Source organism: Salmo trutta, chromosome 5 (assembly GCF_901001165.1).
Source record: "Salmo trutta chromosome 5, fSalTru1.1, whole genome shotgun sequence".
Lineage (NCBI taxonomy): Eukaryota > Metazoa > Chordata > Actinopteri > Salmoniformes > Salmonidae > Salmo > Salmo trutta.
The window spans coordinates 47,800,183-47,823,944 of record NC_042961.1 but is presented as its reverse complement, the minus strand read 5'-3'; the positions used below and the strand labels follow the sequence as shown (position 1 = coordinate 47,823,944).

Genomic DNA, 23,762 nt, shown 5'->3' with positions numbered 1-23,762 from the left:
CAGCCAAAGCATAATGTTTACACCTCCATGTTTGACGGTGGGGATGGGTCATAGGCAGCATTCCTCCTCCTCCATACACGGCGAGTTGAGTTGATGCCAAAGAGCTCCATTTTGGTCTCATCTGACCACAACACTTTCACCCAGTTGTCCTCTGAATCATTCAGATGTTCATTGGCAAACTTCAGACGGGCATGTATATGTGCTTTCTTGAGCAGGGGGACCTTGCGGGCGCTGCAGGATTTCAGTCCTTCACGGCGTAGTGTGTTACCAATTGTTTTCTTGGTGACTATGGTCCCAGCTGCCTTGAGATCATTGACAAGATCCTCCCGTGTAGTTCTGGGCTGATTCCTCACCGTTCTCATGATCATTGCAACTCCATGAGGTGAGATCTTGCATGGAGCCCCAGGCTGTACATATTCTTATTCCATCCCTTTACATTGTGTGTAACAGGTAGTTGTTTTGGAATTGTTAGATTACTTGTTAGATATTACTGCACTGTCGGAACTAGAAGCACAAGCTTTTCGCTACACTCCCATTAACATCTGCTAACCATGTGTATGTGGCAAATAACATTTGATTTGATTTTGATAAAGACATGGTAAATAAAAATCTAGCTGCTTTTCAATGCATCGGCAGGACAGAACAGTGGTGAAAGAGAGTGAACCGGCTCTACGTATTCTACTGGTTTGTGACCCACTGACACCGCCCCCAGTTAGAGGGGAATAAGGCAGTCCAAGAGTTGACACACACAGGAAATGTATTTACACACACTGGAGATCATGAATATGGAGATGGACATAGGAATGTACATGGGAATAAAAAGTGGGAAAGGTAGTGGAATGTTAGTGTTTCTAAAACAGAGGTAATGAATCCACGGTACACAATACTATCTGATAGCACAAGTAGAGCAACAAGGCTATTGAAAAGGGAAGGACTGTATGAAAATGTATATGCTACCTACACATTACAATACACAAAGGCAGCATACAACGATAGTAACTACCTATGAAGAACAAAAAACAAATATTACTTAACTCACTCTGCACGCACACCATCCCACAAGCCCAGATAGATGTTATTGAGTACAGTTGTTGATGGGTAGAGACAGAGATGTTGCTCTCTGCCACTGATTGAGGTAGAGAGCAAGTATTGTGTGACCTGTATCGTCAAGAAGATGGGCAGATGTCTGACCCCCCTAATAACCTTCCTAACAACCTGTCAAGGCACAGGTCACACAGGTCAGAGACAGTTTGAGAGGAAGGTTTATGGTACCCGCTAGACTCTTATGTTCCGGACGCTCATGGGGGAAGGGGAGTGGAGTGTGCAGCTCAGGGTTGTGAGGTACTGATTATTTCACATACAGTAGTTGAATACGTATGGGAGTCAACCTACCCAAATACAGGTGTGCCAAGATTGTAGCGTCATACCCAAGAAGACTCGAGGCTGTAATTGCTGCCAAAGGTGTTTCAACAAAGTACTGAGTAAAGGGTCTGAATACATTTGCAAATTTGATATTTCAGTTTTTTATTTTGAATAGATTTGCAAAATGTTTTAAAACAAACTGTTTGCTTTGTCTTTATGGGGTACTGTGTCAAACTATTCACACCCCTTGACTTTTTCCATGTTTAGTTGCATGATGAAAATTGATTTAATTGTAATTTTTCTGTCAACGATTTACACAAAATACTCTGTCAAAATAGATGAAAAATAACCAAAAAATATGAAGTATATTTTGATTAGATAAGAATTCAACCCCTTGGGTAAATACATGGTAAACAACTTTGGCAGTGATTACAGCTGTGAGTCTTTCTGGGTAAGTCTATAAAAGCTTCGCAAACCTGGATTATACAATATTTTCCCATTTATCCTTTTAATAATTATTCAAGCTCTATCAAGTTGATTGTTGATAATTGCTCGACAGCCATTTTCAAGTATTGCCATAGATTTTCAAGTCGATTTTAAGTCAAACTGTAACTTGGCCATTAAGGAACATTCAATGTCGTCTTGGTAAGTAACTCCAATGCATATTTGGCCTCGACCGGACAGGAAGATCACGTCACTCAAGTCAAGTATAGCATAAAAAACCACAAAAACCACAATCCAAGCATGCTGATTCCTACAAATACACAGAGACACATGTACCTGTTCAGGACAGAATTAGTAGCCCTACCTATTAGTGCAGTACAGAATCCAAACGTCATCTTACCTCTCCCTGTAAGGTCTACAGTCGTGGCCAAAAGTTTTGAGAATGACACAAATATTAATTTCCACAAAGTTTGCTGCTTCAGTGTCTTTAGATATTTTTGTCAGATGCTACTATGGAATACTGAAGTATAATTACAAGCATTTCATAAGTGTCAAAGGCTTTTATTGACAATTACATGAAGTTGATGCAAAGAGTCAATATTTGCAGTGTTGACCCTTCTTTTCAAGACCTCTGCAATCCACCCTGGCATGCTGTCAATTAACTTCTGGGCCACATCCTGACTGATGGCAGCCCATTCTTGCATAATCAATGCTTGGAGTTTGTCAGAATTTGTGGGTTTTTGTTTGTCTAACTGCCTCTTGAGGATTGACCGCAAGTTCTTAATGGGATTAAGGTCTGGGGAGTTTCCTGGCCATGGACACAAAATATCGATGTTTTGTTCCCCGAGCCACTTAGTTATCACTTTTGCCTTATGGCAAGGTGCGCCATCATGCTGGAAAAGGCATTGTTAGTCAACAAACTGTTCCTGGATGGTTGGGAGAAGTTGCTCTCGGAGGATGTATTGGTACAATTCTTTATTCATGGCTGTGTTCTTTGGCAAAATTGTGAGTGAGCCCACTCCCTTGGCTGAGAAGCATGAATGAATGAATGGTCTCAGGATGCTTTACTGTTGGCATGACACAGGACTGATGCTAGTGCTCACCTTGTCTTCTCCGGACAAGCTTTTTTCCGGATGCCGCAAACAATCGGAAAGTGGGATTCATCAGAGAAAATGACTTTACCCCAGTCCTCAGCAGTCCAATCCCTGTACCTTTTGCAGAAAATCAGTCTGTCCCTGATGTTTTTCCTGGAGAGAAGTGGCTTCTTGCTGCCCCTCTTGACACCAGGCCATCCTCCAAAAATCTTCGCCTCACTGTGCGTGCAGATGCACTCACATCTGTCTGCTACTATTCCTGAGCAAGCTCTGTACTGGTGGTGACCCGATCCCGCAGCTGAATCGACTTTAGGAGACGGTCCTGGCGCTTGCTGGACTTTCTTTGGCACCCTGAAGCCTTCTTCACAACAATTGAACCACTCTCCTTGAAGTTCTTGATGATCCGATAAATAGTTGATTTAGGTGCAATCTTGCTGGCAGCAATATCCTTGCCTGTGAAGCCCTTTTTGTGCAAAACAATGATGACGGCACGTGTTTCCTTGCAGGTAACCATGGTTGACAGAGGAAGAACAATGATTCTAAGCACCACCCTCCTTTTGAAGCTTCCAGTCTGTTATACGAACTCAATCAGCATGACAGGGTGATCTCCAGCCTTGTCCTCATCAACACTCACACCTGTGTTAACGAGAGAATCACTGACATGATGTCAGCTGGTTCTTTTGTGGCAGGGCTGAAATGCAATGGAAATGTTTTTTGTGGATTCTGTTCATTTGCATGGCAAAGAGGGACTTTGCAATTAATTGCAATTCTTCTGATCACTCTTCATAACATTCTGGAGTATATGTGAATTGCCATCATACAAGCTGAGGCAGCAGACTTTGTGAAAATTGATTTTTGTGTCATTCTCAAAACTTTTGACCATGACTGTACACCTGTTGTATTCGGCGCACGTGACAAATAAACTTTGATATAATGTTCCTCTTTCCTACATAGTAGAACTGCACCAGGCACGTCCTGAAAGAGATTTAAGAGGGTCAGAATAATGTTATTAATAGTAGTCTTGTTCATTACATAGTTAACTTAGTGGTGTGCAAATAGGACATCAATATAACTCACTTGATAAGTGACAGTTATAGGTTAGCCTACTGTATGACGGAGAAAAAAACTTGAGAGAATGAAAACCATCAGCTATAAAGTATAATCATCAACCCAACAGAGCGTATTTTTACCCATCGACCAATAGGTGCCCTTCTTTGCAAGGCATTGGACTTTGTTGTTGAATCTATGCTTGAAATTCCCTTCTCGACTACTGGACCTTCCAGATAATTGTGTGGGGTATAGAGACAGGGCAGTCATTCAAAAATCATGTTAAACACTCCATAAAACATATTATCTGACTTGTTAAGTACATTTTTACTCATTAAGTTAATTAGGCTTGTCATGGCAAAGGGGTTGAATACTTATTGACTCAAGACATTTGACTTACATTTGTTCTTAATTTTTTTTTTTTTTTTTTTTTTACAAATTAAGTACATGATTACACTTTGACGTTATAGGGGTATTGTTTGTAAATCAGTGACACAATCTAAATTTAATCTATTTTAAATTCAGGCTGTAACACAACAAAATGTGGAAAAAGTCAAGTGTTGTAAATACTTTCTGTAGGTGTAGTAAAATGATAAACAATTTTGTGGAAAAAAGTCAGAATTGGGCTCCATGTGTACAGTAACCATAGCCATGTAGGTGCTACTCTGATGAAATACAATCCACTGTCCCCATATCAATACTAAGCCATCACAATATTCCACTGTGGTACATGGTCCGTATATGTCCTCTGACTCTCTCTCTCTCTCTACTGCCTGGTGTGTGTGGTCCAGGGGCTGGTCCGTCAGAGGTAGAGGTCCATCACCAGGCTCTGTTAGAGGGTAGTATCGCTACAGAGGCCTGTCTCAGCGTACTGGACATCCTATCACTCTTCATTCAGTGCTTCAAGGTTAGTACTAGACCTTTTACTATGGGTCTAGCTAAGTTTTTCCCTGTTCCATGCCCTAGTGATGGACTAGTTCAAGTTTGTATGAAGACACAGAATTAAAGGAATTAACCAGTTTGTTTCACTGTCTCAATTGCAGTGGTGGAAAAAGTACCCAATTGTCATACTTAAGTAAAAAATACCTTCGTAGAAAATTACTAATTGTCCTGTCCTGCTAAGCATTCGAAATGTAACAAGTACTTTTGAGTGTCAGGGAAAATGTATGGGGTAAAAAGTATATTATTTTCCTTAGTAATGTAGTGTAGTAAAAGTTGTCAAAAATATAAAGATTTAAAGTACAGATTCCCCCAAAGAACTTCTTAAGTAGTACTTTCAATTATTTTTACTTAAGTCCTTTACACCACTACTCAATTGGAACTTCAATAATTGTTTGGTCAATTGGGTTTTAACACATTGATTTAAAAAATGGTTTGTAATTGAAAAATATATGGATTTCTGCATTGGTTAACTGATCAGGTATGTGACTGATTGTCCTCAGAACCAGCTGCTGGACAGTGATGGCCACAACCCCCTGATGAGGAAAGTGTTTGATGTTTATCTCAACTTCCTGAAGGTTGGCCAATCAGAGGCTGCCCTAAAACATGTCTTTGCCTCCCTCAGGGCTTTCATTAACAAGGTGGGACTAAGAAATATAATTTTGAGTTGGAAAAATAGGAACAAAATTACTCATTAATTTGGAGTTTAATATCCACGAGGGCATTATTTATCAAAGTGCGGTCATATTTATTATGGATTATTAATACTTTATCACAGTGTTCTGATTAATTATTTGTTTCAATGTTTTACATTACGTTGTTGAACACTGTATATTTACATATGGGGATTTTGTTGTTGTCAGTTCCCGGTGGCGTTGTTTAAGGGCCGTGTGACTCTGTGTGCGGCTCTGTGCAATGAGGTTCTGAAGTGCTGTGTGTCTAAGATGGGTCTGCTGCGGGCCGAGGCCTCCGCTCTACTCTACCTGCTGATGAGGAACAACTATGATTACACCAAGAGGAAGACCTTCCTACGCACTCACCTGCAGGTCAGCTATTGTAACATTGATGGGTGGGCGGGTGGGTGGATGGATGGTTGGGTTGGATAGATGAATACATAAATGAATACACCAAGAGGATAAACTTCCTATGCACTCACCTACAGGTCATATACAACATCCCCCTGAACGGCAAGGAACTGCCAGCTGTCACTGATTGTTTATTTAACTGCACAATGCAAAACTGATTCTGTTATTGCATCATCAGCAGTCCATCACTGGTGTGCCTATGAACAACAAGTTTCAAAGCACTTCATGTTATGTCAAAGTAGCACTATACCCAACCCATGAGTCCTCTCTGTGCGGTCTCATCAATTTAGCATGCACAAACTCCCCTCACACAAATATATTTAATAAAACAATGAACAGTCACAAAGAATGGCTATGAACCAGTTGGAAACTCATTTGATGTCCAAGCAGATTTAACATCACAGCACGGACATTGCTTTGATCATCTGGCCAAAGAATGTGAATGAAAGTTCAAATACAGACCGGCTGTTTAGATTCCCAACCTCCTCTAACAATCCTGTTAGAAACCATTCTCAATACTTCCATAAGCCGTCAAGGGACATATTCAATAATTAAATTATCCGTGATGAAAATGGGCTCCAATTTCCATCTCATAACTCAGCCAGAGCGCTGTGTGCGTGTGCGCTCCTTTTGTATTTTTATTGGACAGGACAGTGAGAAAGGAAGGAGCAAATAGAGTGAGCAAGTGCAGATGTTGGATTTGATCAATTTCATTGAACATGTGATTCAGAGGCAGCAGCCTAGAACGCTGGACCACCCCAGGCCAGGGGTGTGTTGTGTTAACATCGGTTCCCCCTTCATCTCTCTTTCTACCTTCTCCCACATTAAAAAAATACTAGTATACTAGGGCTGTGACCATACCAGTATCGCAATATTGTTTCCATGGCAAAAATGAAAACTCAAAGCAGACCAAACTCTTTGGTCCTTTAAAAACCTGCTGTATGTAAAATATTGTGTGCTATAGCTTAGAAAATAAATAAATGTGACTCTAGATGACGACATAATGATGTTTGTTTCCAATATTAGGGCTGTTTTCCTAAAGAAGTTAAATATACTTGGTGTGTTGTTTCCTTGACATGAGACTAATAACGAGATACTGTTATCGTTCCGAAACTTTAGTATACTATGGTATAAATACTATAGTATTCACTGTAGTGTTTCTGCAGACTTTACTGTAGCATTTACACTTAACTATAGTATAAATACTGTGGAAAAATAACTGTATTATATACTAAAGTAATTAATGTAGTGTTTTTGAGGATTGTAGTATACTGTAGTATTTACTGTTGTTTTTTCTGCAGACATTACTAAAGTATTTACTATAGTTTTTTTGTTGTATTATCTTTGACATTGAAGTGGAGGCTTTCTCCTTGAGGGAACCTATTGGAGAAAATAGAACATTTTCCATAACCTGTAGGTAGAACTGGGTTCTGAATGGATAGTTCAGAGCTTCTGCTCTTTTCTATAACCTGTAGGGAAAAACAATATTTGGCACAATCTGTGGCACAAATTGGGATATGGGGGAGGGGAATGGGCAGGGTATATGCAACTTAAACACTTTAGTATTTACTTTAGTTATAAAAGTGTAGTGTTTTTGCGGACTATGGTGTTTTTGAGGACATTACTGTAGTGTTTACTACAGTGTTTTTTTGTGGATAATACTGTAGTATTTACTATTATATTCTACAGTATACTACACATGATCGAGGGATACTACAGTGTGTAGTGTAGTATTCTAAAGTATACTTCAGTTTACTACATAATTCAATAGAAAGTACTGTAGTATTCTATAGTAAACTGTAGTCTTTTTTTTATGTGGGCTGGTGTAGATCATCATCGCAGTGAGCCAACTGATCTCAGATGTGGCGCTGACCGGTAGCTCCCGCTTCCAGGAGTCCCTCTCCATCATCAACAACTTTGCCAACAGCGACAAAGCCATGAAGGTAACAGTTAGGAAAAGCTTGTAATGTATATTTGCTGTAGGTGGTTATGAATTAGCTCCCAGGGTAATGTAATTGCTAGGCTTTATCTTGTAAGACTAACACTGTCTTAAGTCTCCATCGTCAACAACTTTGACAACAGTGACAAAATCAAGGTAACCCTCCACCTCTTAGAAAAAGGAATTACAAAAGCGTTCTTCGGCTGTCCCCATAGGATAATCTTTTTTAGTTCCAGGTAGAATCCTTTTTACTTTCAGCTAGAACCCTTCTGGGTCTGTGTAGAACCCCCTGTAAGCAGAGGTTTGCTTTATGCCCTTCATACACCTAAGTTAACTGGTTATTTCATCCCCTCGGGTCTGTTGTTCACCCGGTAGACATCTCCATCATCATCATAAAACAACAACTAGTTCTCCAACAGTAACAAAGCAGCTGTGTAGCTAACCTAGGGTAGAGTACAGAAACCACCACAATCTCTCCATATCCCAGTCTGTTGGACGACGCAATCGCCATTGCATTGCACACTACCCTATCCCACCTGGACAAGTGAAATACCTATGTAAGAATGCTATTCATCGACTCCAGCTCAGCTTTCAACAAAATAGTGCCCTCCAAGCTCATCACTAAGCTCACGGCCCTGGGTCTGAACCCCTCCTTGTGCAAAATAACCTCTCTCTCAACTTCAAAAAAAAGAAGGAGCTGATCGTGGACTACAGGAGACAGCAGACAGAGAACGCTCCCATCCACATTGACAGAGCCGCAGCGGAGAGGGTCTAAAGCTTCAAGTTCCTCGACGTGCACATCACTGACGACCTGAAATGGTCCCGTCACTCAGACAGTGTGGTGAAGAGGGTGCAACAGGACCTCTTCAACCTCAGGAGGCTGAAGAAATTCGGCTTGGCCCCTAAGACCCTCATAAACTTCTTCAGATGCACCATTGAGAGCATCCTGACAGGCTGTATCACCGCCTTTGCACCGTCCGCAACCGCAGGGCTCTCCAGAGGTGGTCAGCCCAACGCATCACCGGGGGCACACTGCCTGCCCTCCAGGACATCTACAGCACCCGATGTCACAGGAAGGCCAAAAAGATAATCAAGGTCCTCAGCCACCCGAGCCACAGCCTGTTCACCCCCTTACCATCTAGAAGGAGCAAGACAGTACAGGTGCATTAAAGCTGGAACTGAGAGACTGTTAAACAGCTTCTATCAGACTGTTAAACAGTCACCGCTAGCCGGCCTCCACCCAGTACCCTACCCTGAACTTTAGTCACTGTTACTAGCCGACTACCACCTGGTACTCTATTCTGCACCTTTAGAGACTGCTTTGCCCTATGTACAGTACATAGTCGTTGAACAGTGGTCACTTTAATAATGTTTATATACTGTTTTAACCACTTTATATCTATATAATTTATTCTAGTCATGGCTCATCCTATATAACTACTGCTGTTCACACACACCTTTTCTATTCGTTCTGGTATTTCTTAATTTCTTTCTTTTTACTTTTTGGATTATGTGCGTATTGATTTGTATTGCTAGGTATCATTACTGCACTGTTGGAGCTAGAAACACAATTTTTCTGAACCTGCGATAACATTGGAAATCTGTGTACATGACCAATATACTTTGATTTGTAACAGTCCTGCTGTAATGAGTTTAACAAGAGTGTCAAAGGGACATACAGTGCATTCAGAAAGTATTCAGACCCCTTTACTTTTTCCATATTTTGTTACGTTACATTTGGGGAGTTTCTCCCATTCTTCTATGCAGACCCTCTAAAGCTCTGTCAGGTTGGCTGGGGAGCATCGCTGCACAGCTATTTTCAGGTCTCTCCAGAGATGTTCGAATGGGTTCAAGTCCGGGCTCTGGCTGGGCTACTCAAGGACATTCAAAGACTTGTCCCAAAGCCACTCCTGCCTTGTCTTGGCTGTGTGCTTAGGGTCATTGTCCTTCGTTGGCCTTTGACCAAATCTGACGTCCTGAGCGATCTGGAGCAGGTTTTCATCAAGGATCTCTCTGTACTTTGCTCTGTTCATCTTTCCCTCGATCCTGACTAGTCTCCCGGTCCCTGCCGCTGAAAAACATTCCCACAACATGATGCTGCCACCACCATGCTTCACCGTAGGGATGGTGACAGGTTTCCTCCATACGTGATGCTTCAATGCTGCAGAAATGTTTTGCTACTGTTCCCCAGATCTGTTTCTCAACACAATCCTGTCTTGGAGCTCTACAGACCATTCCTTTGACCTCATGGCTTGTTTTTTGCACTGACATACACTGTTGTCATGACATTGGCCTGTGGGTAAGGTTTATGACCCCCCCATAAATACCTTCTCCCTTCCCCTCTCTCTCTGACCCTACTGAAGGACTGGAATAGCCTGTGTTAAATATAGAGAGTCTGGGAACATCAAACAAATAGGGAAAGGAACCATCTTTTGTTAATAAAACCAGTTGGAAATATGCTTGATAACGTAATGAGTATGTATGTCAGTTCATTGTTATCTGAGACATTATGATTGATGGCAGGATGATATAAACTGTACCGGAGAAAGTATACACCCTCTAGTTATCAGAGTCACATGGAATTGTTATGCAATTGAAATGTTTGATACTGAAATTGTTTGTTAGGAGATTAAATGTAATTTTAGCTTCCAAATGAGAGAATTGGGTTTTCATAGGGAAAGTGCCCTGCCGATCAGTGGCCAACCCTGTGAAGAGACATGGGGTTATAAACGATGAAGCCTCCTTCCTCCCCCTCTCCACTATATAAGTCTTTGACGAAAAGACATTCAGGGGTTCCAGTACGTGAGGACTGCAGCCTCTACGTTATAAGGACAGACACATATCAAGAACAGAACTAAGCCAACCTTGGCGTGAGCTATGGTATGAACTGGTATGAACTTTGAGCTTATTCACTACAGAAGTGATACTTCCTAGCCGTTGAGTTAGCCGCTGCTAACGTGGGCTAGGAAAGGACGGACGACGGATCCAGTCTAACAACCAGACGAAGATACCACCACCATTGACATTCTTCCACTACACAACAGGAAGATCTGTTGGCCAACCACGGCCAGCATCTACGACCAATCTACCGAAGCGCAGCTCAGAGTAAATATTTATTGCATTTTCCTTTTCCAAATGGGCGGTAATTTAGAATGCATAAGATAATGTATTTACGATAGCATAGCTGCTGTTTCTGTGTTCCTAAATCTTCCCGCTCTTTCATTCAAGCCCAACCCCCTTTTCCTTTGTGTAACCAGCCATGATACAGGCTCAGTCCACTAGGACGTGTTCTGTATGACATCATATGAATTCTGTGTATTTGTAATTCTGTGTGATTAGTTAGGTATTTAGTAAATAAATAATTAAACCCAATTTTGTATTGCTGATTCAACTTGTTAGCCAGGGTTCGTGAAGATAACCAAGAATTTATAACTTTCATGATGAGATTGAAAATAAGATAAGATTGACTGCTATCGATGTAAAATATTACTAAGTATTTTAAGAGTTTATTCAGAAGATAACAGCTCTATAAACGTTCTTCTGTGGTGCCCCGACTTTCTAGTTAATTACATTTACATGATTAGCTTAATCAGGTAATATTAATTACAGAGAAATAATTTTATAAGTTAGCATGTCATATCACTTAATCCGGCATAGCCAAAGACACGACACTGTCAACTGTGGGACCTTATATAGACAGGTGTGTGGCTTTCCATATTATGTCCAACCATTTGAATTTACCACAGGTGGACTCCAATCAAGTTGTAGAAACATCTGATGATCAATGTATACAGGATGAACCTGAGCTCAATTTTGAGTGTCATAGCAAAGGGTCTGAAAACGTATGTGAATAAGGTATTTCTGTTTTTAATGTTAATACATTTGCAGAACATTGACAAAAACTTGTTCTCTCTTTGTCATTATGGGGTAATCCATTTTAGTATAAGGCTGTAAATTATCAAAATGTGGAAAAAGTCAAAGGCTCTGAATACTTTCTGAATGCACTGTATATACTGCCTTGGCTGTGCTCTTTTAATGAGTGATACTTTTGATGTTCCCCGGTCAGATATTCACCAGACTGTTGAATTGGAGTAGGATATGTGGCTTGGAAAGGGAGATTTTTTTCATAAGATGTGTAAGGTATCAAGGTCTTGCTGCAGTCTGTAATAGCTTGAAATGTAAATATATCTGAGGTGGTTAAGACGCGTGTTAGCTCCCAGAGCTAGCCTAATGCCGAGGCTTTAGCTCATTGGGCTAAGACAGTCTTGAGTCGAGCAGATGACCAGGATGCTTTCTGACTTTGCCTGTGAATACACTTAAGTGTTACTAGATACGAGTACCTGCTAAATTACTCAGATGCAGATCCACTGTGAAGGATGGGAAATGTGTTCTGCTAATGTTTTGAAAATTACCAACTGTCTGTGCTGTTCCAGTTATGTTTATTTGAGGATTAATAAATTAGCACACTCCCTAGTACAGAATGGTTACCAGTAACCCTCAGGCTGTACTGTGCTTTGTGTGTGTTTGTGTGCGTGTAGTCGACAGCGTTCCCTGGGGAGGTGAAGGGACTGACCAAGCGTATCCGGACGGTGCTGATGGCCACAGCCCAAATGAGGGAGCATGAGAAGGACCCAGAGATGCTGATGGACCTGCAGTACAGCCTGGCTCGCTCCTACGCCTCCACCCCCGAGCTGCGACGCACCTGGCTGGATAGCATGGCCCGGGCACACATCAAGAACGGAGACCTCTCTGAGGTACAGTCAATTATGTACAGAAACATGTACAGTACCAGTCAAAAGTTTTGACACACCTACTCATTCAATGGTTTTTCTTTATTTTTACTATTTTCTACATTGTAGAAAAATAGTGAACATATCAAAACTATGAAATAACACATATGGAATCCTGTAGTAACCAGAAAAGTTTTAAATAAATAAAAATATATTTTATATTTGAGATTCTTCAAAGCAACCACCCTTTGCCTTGATGACAGCTTTGCACAATCTTGGCATTCTCTCAATCAGCTTCATGAGGTAGTCAAATGGAATGCATTTCAATTAACATGTTAACAGTTAACATTTCCTTCTTAATGCGTTTCAGTCAATCAGTTGTGTTGTGACAAGGTAGGGCTGGTATACAGAAGATAGCCCTATTTGGTAAAAGACAAAGTCCATATTATGGCAAGAACACCTCAAATAAGCACAGAGAAACGACAGTCCATCATTACTTTAAGACATGAAGGTCAGTCAATCTGGAACATTTCAAGTCGCAAAAACCATCAAGCGCTATGATGTAACTGGCTCTCATGAGGACCGCCACAGGAAAGGAAGACCCAGAGTTACCTCTACTGCAGAGGATAATTTCATTAGAGTTATCTGCACCTCAGATTGCAGGCCAAGTAAATGCTTCACAGAGTTCAAGTAGCAGCCACATCTCAACATCAACTGTTCAGAGGAGACTGTGTGAATCAGGCCTTCATGGTCGAATGCTGCAAAGAAACCACTACTAAAGGACACCAATAACAAGAAGAGACTTGCTTGGGCCAAGAAACACGAGCAATGGGCATTAGACCGGTGGAAATCTGTCCTTTGGTCTGATGAGTACAAATTTGAGATTTCTGGTTCCAACCGCTGTGTCTTTGTGAGACACAGAGGAGGTGAACAGATGATCTCCGCATGTGTGGTTCCCACTGTGAAGCATGGAGGAGGAGGTGGGATGGTGTGGGAGTGCTTTGCTGGTGATACTGTCAGTGATTTATTTAGAATTCAAGGCACACTTAACCAGCATGGTGCCAGACATGATGCTTGGCATTCAGGCCAATAAGTTGAATCTTGGTTTCATCAGACCAGAACATATTGTTTACTCATGGTATGAGAGTCCTTTAGGTGCCTTTTGGCAAACTTTCATGTGCCTTTTACTGAGGAGTGGCTTCCATCTGGCCACTCTACCATAAATGCCTGATTGGTGGAGTGCTGCAGAGATGGTTGTCCTTTTGGAAGATTCTCCCATCTCCAAAGAGGAACTCTGGAGCTCTGTCAGAGTCACCATCGGCTTCTTGCTCACCTCCCTGACCAAGGCCATTCTCACCTGATTGCTCAGTTTTGCTCTGACATGCAGTGTCAACTGTTGGACCATATATAGACAGGTGTGTGCCTTTCCAAATCATGTCCAATCAATTGAATTTACCACAGGTGGACTCCAATCGAGTTGTAGAAATATCTCAAGGATGACTAATGGAAACAGGAATCACCTGAGCTCATTTTCGAGTCTCATAGCAAAGGGTCTGAATACTTATGTACATTTTTTATAAATTGGCAAAAAATTCTAAAAACCTGTTTTTGCTTTGTCACTATCAGATATTGTGTGTAGATTTTTATTTCATCCATTTCATAATAAGGCTGTAACGTACCAAAATGTGGAAAAAGGAAAATGGTCTGAATACTTTCCGAATGCACTGTGGGGATGACGTCGTCGATGCACTTATTAATGAAGCCCGTAACTGATGTGGTTAACTACTCAATGCCATTGGATGAATCCCAGAACATATTCCAGTCTGTGCTAGTGAAACAGTCCTGTAGCTTAGCGTCTGCTTCGTCGGACCACTTCCATATTGAGCGCGTCACTGGTACTTCCTGTTTGAGTTTTTGCTTGTAAGCAGGAATCAGGTGTATAGAGTTATGGTCAAATTTGCAAAATGGAGGACGAGAGAGAGCTTTCTATGCTTTTTCTGTGTTTGGAGTAAGATTTTTTTTGCCTTTAGTTACATAGGTGACAAGCTGGTAGAAATTAGGTAATACGAATTTCAGTTTTCCTGCATTAAAATCACCGGCCACCAAGAGCGCCGCGTCTGGATGAGCATTTTCTTGTTTGCTAATGGTCCTATGCAGCTCGTTGAGTGCGGTCTTACTACTAGCATCGGTTTGTGATGGTAAATAGACAGCTATGGAAAATATTATGGTCAGCAACTTATCATGAGGTATTCTAACTCACGTGAGAAGAACCTAGAGACTTCCTTAATATTAGAGATTGCGCACCAGCTGTTGTTAACAGAGAGACACACACACCTCCCCCTTGAGCTTATCCGACGCTGCTGTTCTGTCGATGCATAGAAAAACCTTGTACTTGTTCAGCCACGACTCTGAGAAACATAGAATATTACAAATCTTCAGGGTCCCCCTTATAGGATAGTCTCAAACAGAGCTCGTCCAGTTTGTTCTCCAGTGATTGTACGTTTACCAATAGAACAGAGGGTACAGGCGGTTACAGTATGTACTCACCGACGTAGTTTCATCAGGGTGCCCGTACATCGCCCTCTCTAATGCCGCCTTTTTCTTTTCTGAGTCTCAGGGAGATGGGCCCGGTCCGGTGTGAGCAGTACAGTATGTGCTACGCCTCTGACTTGTTGAAGTAAAGATCTTCATCCAAATCGAAGTTAGTGATCGCTGTTCTGATGTCCAGAAGTTCTTTTTGGTCATAGGATACGATGGTGGAAACATTATGTACCAAAAAAGTAAAGATCAGCGTGAATTTTTTTTGCAGAATTGGTCAGGAGCCTGTAAAACAGCAGCTATCCATTGCAGCGGCATTCTTTCATGTCGGTCGGTCGGTCGGTCGGTCGGTCGTCATATAATTGGTCTGGGCTTCCTAATACACTGCTTAAACACACAGGCTGCATATCAAGTGGGTACTTTATTCCCTATAGAGTGCACAACTTTTGACCAGAGCCCATAGGGAGTAGGGTGCCATTTCAGACACAGCCATAGAGTTGGTCTGGGCTTCCTCATACACTGACAACTAAACAGTAACTGTAAACACAGACTCATACTTCTAAGTCCTAGAACTTCATTGTAAGTAAATATAACTACTTTACCATGGTGGCCTCACGCAAACCTCTTGTTTGTCTCTTTTCTTTAATGCCTGCGTCCCAGATGTCAGGCCAGGGCCAAAGTCAAAGTTAGTGCACTATATAGGGAATAGGGTGCCTTTTTGGACACAAACCAATATGTTTTCCCAGTGACCTAGATGTGAAAGTAGATTTAATTTCTTCCAAGTACTGGACCTCCTGTGTGGATGCTACATTAAGGTGGATGCTACCATGATTACAGATAATCCTGAATGAATCGTGAATAATGATGAGAAAGTTAGATGCACAAATATCATACCCCCCAAAAATCCACATTAATGTAGAGGTGTTTAGAAACATATTGTATTCTTATTTACAATAAAAGTGACTCCAAAATGACATTCATTATTTATCATTAATTTCTATTGGGCACAAAATAATCAACAAAAAAACAATAAAAAATGTGCCACTCTCCCAATACTTTTGGAGCTCACTATATTTCAACGTATACATATGTTTTCTGGGTTTGTATCGGTGTAGAATTCTCGAAATAGTTTATGCTTGATTCAGCACCAACCACATACTTGTTGCAATCAGCACTGGATATCTCAGCACTTTGCTTTAACTGTCTTTCAAAGTCTGTGTGCTGTGCTGAAGTTGCGCTATTAAGGACTCTTCTATATTTGGAAATGTGAACAGTTCTGAACTTGCGCTGTAGAGGAATCTGATATGCATGTAAATATTTTCAGTTCTGAACATGCGCTGAAGAGGAATCTGATATTTATGGAAATGTGTACAGTTCTGAACACACTAGTTCAGGGCTCTCCAACCCTGTTCCTGGAGACCTACCGTCCTGTAAGTTTTCACTCCAATGCTAATCTAACTCACCTGATTCTAATAATTAGTTGGTTGATAAGCCGAATAAATTTAGTTACAACTGGGGTTGGAGTGAAAACCTACAGGAGGGAAGTTCTTTAGGAACTGTGTTGGAGAGCCCTGCTATAGAGGAATCTAATACCATACTGTATGTAAATATGGGGAACTGAGACTTCCAGCCACTGACCTTTTTTAGAGATATGTATTCAAATGGCCTGGGAAGGTAGCCTGGTCCAGATCTGTATGTGCTCTAGCCAACTCCTCTTACATGTTGTCATGTTCGGGCCACAATACTCTGGGAAACAGATAAGTCAAGGGATGCCGGGAGCACTGGGAGGAAGGGGGTTGGACTAAACAGGAATTCTCCCAAATAACCGTCAGTCTTGGAGGGAACACCCACACACACACACACAAACACTCAGCTATCCTTTCTAATTGATGCCGTTTCCCACAATATAGTGGACTGGCGGTGAGGCATTTAGGAATTAAGGGCTGGTTTCACAGACAAGGCTGAAGCCTAGTCCCAGACTAAAATGCCTGTTTGAGCTGTCTTAACTCAAAGCGACTTGCACAGACTTATTTTAAAATAGTCATAGATTTAGCCTGTTCTAGATTAAACAATGCTGATTGCAAGAGGAAGGATTAGAGCTACTCTAGGACTAAATTTAATCTTAAATTAATCCTTCAAAGAGACAGGTTTAACTTCTGCTTAGTACTGTTTGTGAGGGAGCAGGGACTATTTTCAAAATCTAAATGAAGACCAACATGCACTACAGAGGCCAGCCAGATGAGTACTTAGGAAGATGGATAGGAGTAATCCATTAAATTACTTTGATGAAATAGCTTTTTGAGACCACTGTCGTATGTACAAATAAAATGCACTGGAGATAATATCTTTCTTCAGCCTAGACTTTCCTCTCTGTCTCAAAGATGAAGGCCTTTACCCAAGTTCTGATCACTTTGAGGTTTTTGGCATCTGGAACCTTTCATTGTGAAACTGGTGATTTGTGTGTGTTTGTGTGTGTGTGTGTGTGTGTGTGTGTGTGTGTGTGTGTGTGTGTGTGTGTGTGTGTGTGTGTGTGTGTGTGTGTGTGTGTGTGTGTGTGTGTGTGTGTGTGTGTGTGTGTGTGTGTGTGTGTGTGTGTGTGTGTGTAATGAAATAAAACAGTAAAAAGACATTTGAAAATAACAGTAGCAAGGCTATATACAGACACCGGTTAGTCAAGCTTATTGAGGTAGTATGTAGGTATGGTTAAAGCGACTGCATATATGATGAACAGAGAGTAGCCGTAGCGTAAAAAGAGGGGTTGGCGGGTGGTGGGACACAATGCAGATAGCCCGGTTAGCCAATGTGCGGGACAACTTGTTGGTCGGGCCAATTGAGGTAGTATGTACATGAATGTATAGTTAAAGTGACTATGCATACAGTGAGGGAAAAAAGTATTTGAACCCCTGCTGATTTGGTACGTTTGCCCACTGACAAGGAAATGATCAGTCTATCATTTTAATGGTAGATTTATTTGAACAGTGAGAGACAGAATAACAACAAAAAAATACAGAAAAACGCATGTCAAAAATGTTATAAAATGATTTGCATTTTAATGAGGGAAATAAGTATTTGACCCCTCTGCAAAACATGACTTAGTACTTGGTGGCAAAACCCTTGTTGGCAATCACAGAGGTCAGACGTTTCTTGTAGTTGGCCACCAGGTTTGCACACATCTCAGGAGGGATTTTGTCCCACTCCTCTTTGCAGATCTTCTCCAAGTCATTAAGGTTTTGAGGCTGATGTTTGGCAACTCGAACCTTCAGCTCCCTCCACAGATTTTCTATGGGATTAAGGTCTGGAGACTGGCTAGGCCACTCCAGGACCTTAATGTGCTTCTTCTTGAGCCACTCCTTTGTTGCCTTGGCCGTGTGTTTTGGGTCATTGCCATGCTGGAATACCCATCCACGACCCATTTTCAATGCCCTGGCTGAGGGAAGGAGGTTCTCACCCAAGATTTGATGGTACATGGCCCCGTCCATCGTCCCTTTGATGTGGTGAAGTTGTCCTGTCCCCTTAGCAGAAAAACACCCCCAAAGCATAATGTTTCCACCTCCATGTTTGACGGTGGGGATGGTGTTCTTGGGGTCATAGGCAGCATTCCTCCTCCTCCAAACACGGCAAGTTGAGTTGATGCCAAATAGCTCAATTTTGGTCTCATCTGACCACCACAATTTCACCCAGTTGTCCTCTGAATCATTCAGATGTTCATTGGCAAACTTCAGACGGGCATGTATCTGTGCTTTCTTGAGCAGGGGGACCTTGCGAGCACTGCAGGATTTCAGTCCTTCACGGCGTAGTGTGTTACCAATTGTTTTCTTGGTGACTATGGTCCCAGCTGCCTTGAGATCATTGACAAGATCCTCCCGTGTAGTTCTGGACTGATTCCTCACCATTCTCATGATCATTGCAACTCCACGAGGTGAGATCTTGCATGGAGCCCCAGGCCGAGGGAGATTGACAGTTCTTTTGTGTTTCTTCCATTTGCGAATAATCGCACCAACTGTTGTCACCTTCTCACCAAGCTGCTTGGCGATGGTCTTGTAGGGGGTCAAATACTTATTTCCCTCATTAAAATGCAAATCAATTTATAACATTTTTGACATGCGTTTTTCTGGATATTTTTGTTGTTATTCTGTCTCTCACTGTTCAAATAAACCTACCATTAAAATTATAGACTGATCATTTATTTGTCAGTGGGCAAATGTACAAAATCAGCAGGGGATCAAATACTTTTTTCCTCACTGTATATGATAAACAGAGAGTAGCAGCAGCGTAAAAGAGGGGTTTGGGGGGCGGGGTCACACAATTCAGATAGTCCGGGTAACCATTTGGTTACCTGTTCAGGAGTCTTATGGCTTGGGGGTAAAAACTGTTGAGAAGCCTTTTTGTCCTAGACTTGGCACTCCAGTACCGCTTGCGATGCGGTAGCAGAGAGAACAGTCTATGACTGGGGTGGCTGGGGTCTTTGACAATTTGTAGGGCCTTCCTCTGACACCGCCTGATGTAGAGGTCCTGGATGGCAGTTAGCTTTGCCCAAGTGATGTACTGGGCCGTACGCACTACCCTCTGAAGTGCCTTGCGGTCGGAGGCCGAGTAATTGCCATACCAGGCAGTGATGCAACCGGTCAGGATGCTCTCGATGTTGCAGCTGTAGAACCTTTTGAGGATCTCAGGACCCATGCCAAATCTTTTTCGTTTCCTGAGGGGGAATAGGCTTTGTCGTGCCCTCTTCACGTGGTGTGTTTGGACCATTCTAGTTTGTTGTTGATGTGGACACCAAGGAACTTGAAGTTCTCAACCTGCTCCACTACAGCCCCGTCAATGAGAATGGGATGGCGTGCTCGGTGCTCCTTTTCCTGTAGTCCACATTCATCTCTTTAGTCTTGGTTACATTGAGGGATAGGTTGTTATTCTGGCAGCACCCTGACAGGTCTCTGACCTCCTCCCTACAGGCTGTCTCGTTGTTGTCTGTGATCAGGCCTACCACAGTTGTGCTGTCTGCAAACTTAATGATGGTGTTGGAGTCGTGCCTGGCCATGCAGTCATGGGTGAACAGGGAGTACAGGAGGGGACTGAGCACGCACCCCTGGGGAGCTCCAGTGTTGAGGATCAGCGTGGCAGATGTGTTGCTACCTAGCCTCACCACCTGGGGGCGGACCGTCAGGAAGTCCAGAATCCAGTTGCAGAGGGAGGTGTTTAGTCCCAGGTTCCTTAGCTTAGTGATGAGCTTTGAGGGTACTATGGTGTTGAACGCTGAGCTGTAGTCAATGAATAGCATTCTCACATAGGTGTTCCTTTTGTCCAGGTGGGAATGGCAGTGTGGAGTGCAATAGAGATTGCATCATCTGGGGGTTGTTTGGGCGGTATGCAAATTGGAGTGGGTCTAGGGTTTCTGGGATAATGGTGTTGATGTGAGCCATGACCAGCCTTTCAAAGCACTTCATGGCTACTGACGTGAGAGCTACGGGTCTGTAGTCATTTAGGCAGGTTGCCTTTGTGTTCTTGGGCACAGGGACTATGGTGGCCTGCTTGAAACATTATGGTATTACAGACTCAATCAGGGACATGTTGAAAATGTCAGTGAAGACACCTGCCAGTTGGTCAGTGCATGCTTGGGGTACACGACCTGGTAATCCGTCTGGCCCTGCGGCCTTGTGAATGTTGACCTGTTCAAAGGTCTTACTCACATCGGCTGCGGAGAGCGTGATCACACTGTCGTCTGGAACAGCTGATGCTATCATGCATGTTTCAGTGTTACTTGCCTCGAAGCAAGCGTACAAGTTATTTAGCTCGTCTGGTAGGCTCGTGTCACTGGGCTGCTCTTGGCTGTGCTTCCCTTTGTATTCTGTAATAGTTTGCAAGCCCTGCCACATCCGACGAGCCTCGGAGCCGGTGTACAGTTCAATCTTAGTCCTGTATTGATGCTTTGCCTTTTTGATGGTTTGTCGGAGGACTTTGCCGGATTTCTTATAAGCTTTCGGGCTAGAGTCCCGCTCCTTGAAAGCGGCAGCTCTACCCTTTAGGTTAGAGCGAATGTTGCCTGTAATCATGGCTTCTGGTTGGGGTATGTATGTACAGTCACTGTGGGGACGACGTCCTCAATGCACTTATTGATAAAGCCAGTGAGTGATGTGGTGTACTCCTCAATGCCATCGGAAGAATCCCGGAACATATTGCAGTCTGTGCTAGCAAAACAGTTCTGTAGTTTAGCATCAGCTTCATCTGACCACTTTTTTATAGACCGAGTCACTGGTGCTTCCTGCTTTAATTTTTGCTTGTAAGCAGGAATCAGGAGGATAGAGTTATGGTCAGATTTGCCAAATGGAGGGCGAGGGAGAGCTTCTGTGTAGTAAAGGTGGTCTAGAATTTTTTTTCCTCTGGTTGCACATTTAACATGCTGATAGAAATTAGGCTTATCATAAGATACTCTACTTCAGAGCAAAGCCTTGTGACTTCCTAAGATATTGTGCACCAGCTATTATTTACAAATATGCATAGGACCCCGCCCCGTGTCTTACCAGAGGCTGCTGTTCTGTCCTGCCGATAGAGTCTATAACCCGCCAGTAGTATGTTCATAACGTCGTCGTTCAGCCACGACTCTGAAACATAAGATATTACCGTTTTTAATGTCCTGTTGGTAGGATATACGTGCTTTCAGTTTGTCCTATTTATTTTCCAGCGATTGAACGGTAGCTAGCAGGGTGGAAGGCGATGACAGATTAGCCACTCGTCGCCTGATCCTCACAAGGCACCCTAATTTCTTTCCGCAAAACCTCTGTTTCCTTTTCCAGCAAATCACGGGGACTTAAGTCCCCACGAAGATAGAAAAACAAAACGTGTTTGTGTGTGTGTGTGTGTGTGTGCGTGTGTGTGTGGCATGCGCACATGCACAATGCACATACTGTATGGGTTTTGACTGGTGGTTGAGTGTTTGCCAACCCTCCCAGCATTGACCAATACTGTGTTGTTTTTCCACAGGCTGCTATGTGTTACGTCCACATTGCTGCACTGGTGGCAGAATATCTCCACAGGAAAAGTAAGACTGTCTTTCCCTATTTATTCATTCACCTTCACTTACAGCACTTTGAAGTATTGTTACATTATTTTCAGCTTTACATTATTGTCACTTCACATTATCTTTTTACATTATTGTTAGAAGAAGTATTACTTTTGTTAGAACTTTATCATATATATATTTTTTTATAAAACAGCACACTGGCGTTCTGTTTACCCCACAATGGACTAAAGCCGTGGCACCAGGCTGTGTTGTCTTACTATAAGGTCTTTATTTTGTCCAGCCAGGATGCTTTATACTTAACAACTCTGTCCCCAGGCAATTCCTATTGTCTGTCTGTGTTCCACAAAACAAATAGGTTAAGCCCACATACCCATTAAGCCCACGTACCCATTAAGCCCACATACCCATTAAGCCCACATACCCATTAAAACCACATACCCATTAAGCCCACGTACTCATTAAAACCACATACCCATTAAGCCCACACAAAAACTACAGTTATGCATATTATGCATTTAGCCATGGTGCCTTTACCAAGATTAGAAACAATTAGGAACCATTGAAACCTCTGTACTCTCCAAGACCTTTGGAGTGGACAGGTAGTTGTTGATGCAGAGAGAGAAGAAGAAGATCAGAGTTTAGGGATGGAAGACCTACAAGTGGTGGCCAAAAAATGCAAACAAATGAGGGACAAGATGACTACTCATGCATTTTTGGCTGGGAACATTGTCATATTGTTGTCCTTTATTGATCCATGTGATTCTATTTTTTATGGCCATTGAACTGTTAGCTTTAAAAATCAAATCTAAAGATAACATTAAGGGGCACATACATTTCAAAAAGAGATCTTGAAACCGTGGAGAGGGAAGAATCTTGAAACCGTGGAGAGGGAAACACCTATCCTTTTATGGGAAGATTACCTTGATTACGTCTGCTCATACATACAATATTTGGAAACCGATGGTCTGGGGTATAAATCTACACTATTTCGCAGTTTACATATGTATTCCTAGCTCTACCGGCTCCGGGATAATCTTTTTTCAAATCATGCGAGAACATAATATTTCACTTTACTTAGAATTGCAAACCAGAAAGTTAATTGAGCATATTTATATAATGAAAAGGAGTTTGAAGGGTTATAACTATTGAATATTAATGCATTAAACCTTTCTCTTAACGCCTCCATTTTACCGAAATTGTATCTAAATCCAAACTCTTTTTCTAGCAAGGTACTAAGAGATGCCCATCCTTTGTTTAAGAGGGAGCTCTTCGCTTTTTTGCAGATTAAAACCTTACATTTTTGGTGGATTAACAATGTATCTCTGTTTAAAGTATTAAAAAAATATATATATATATTTAACCTTTAACTAGACAAGTCAGTTAAGGACAAATTCTTATTTACAATGACGACCTACCGGGGAATAGTGGGTTAACTGCCTTGTTCAGGGGCAGAACGCCATATTTTTACCTTGTCAGCTCGGGGATTTGATCCAGCAATCTTTCGGTTACTAGTCCAACACCACTAGGCTATCTGCCGCCCTTCCTTTTTAAATGAAGTCATGGGTA

General features: G+C 42.1%; 1 protein-coding gene across 1 annotated transcript in view; it reads left to right on the top strand.

Moving 5' to 3' along the window:
- LOC115194307 (dedicator of cytokinesis protein 11) overlaps positions 1-23,762 on the top strand; it is a 108,449-nt gene that overhangs the window by 59,320 nt on the left and 25,367 nt on the right. Inside the window, exons 33-38 of the mRNA XM_029753926.1 lie at positions 4,739-4,854; positions 5,390-5,527; positions 5,750-5,932; positions 7,801-7,914; positions 12,449-12,664; positions 22,157-22,214. Of these exons, the coding sequence (XP_029609786.1) occupies positions 4,739-4,854; positions 5,390-5,527; positions 5,750-5,932; positions 7,801-7,914; positions 12,449-12,664; positions 22,157-22,214 (825 nt within the window). The remainder of the gene's footprint in view (positions 1-4,738; positions 4,855-5,389; positions 5,528-5,749; positions 5,933-7,800; positions 7,915-12,448; positions 12,665-22,156; positions 22,215-23,762) is intronic.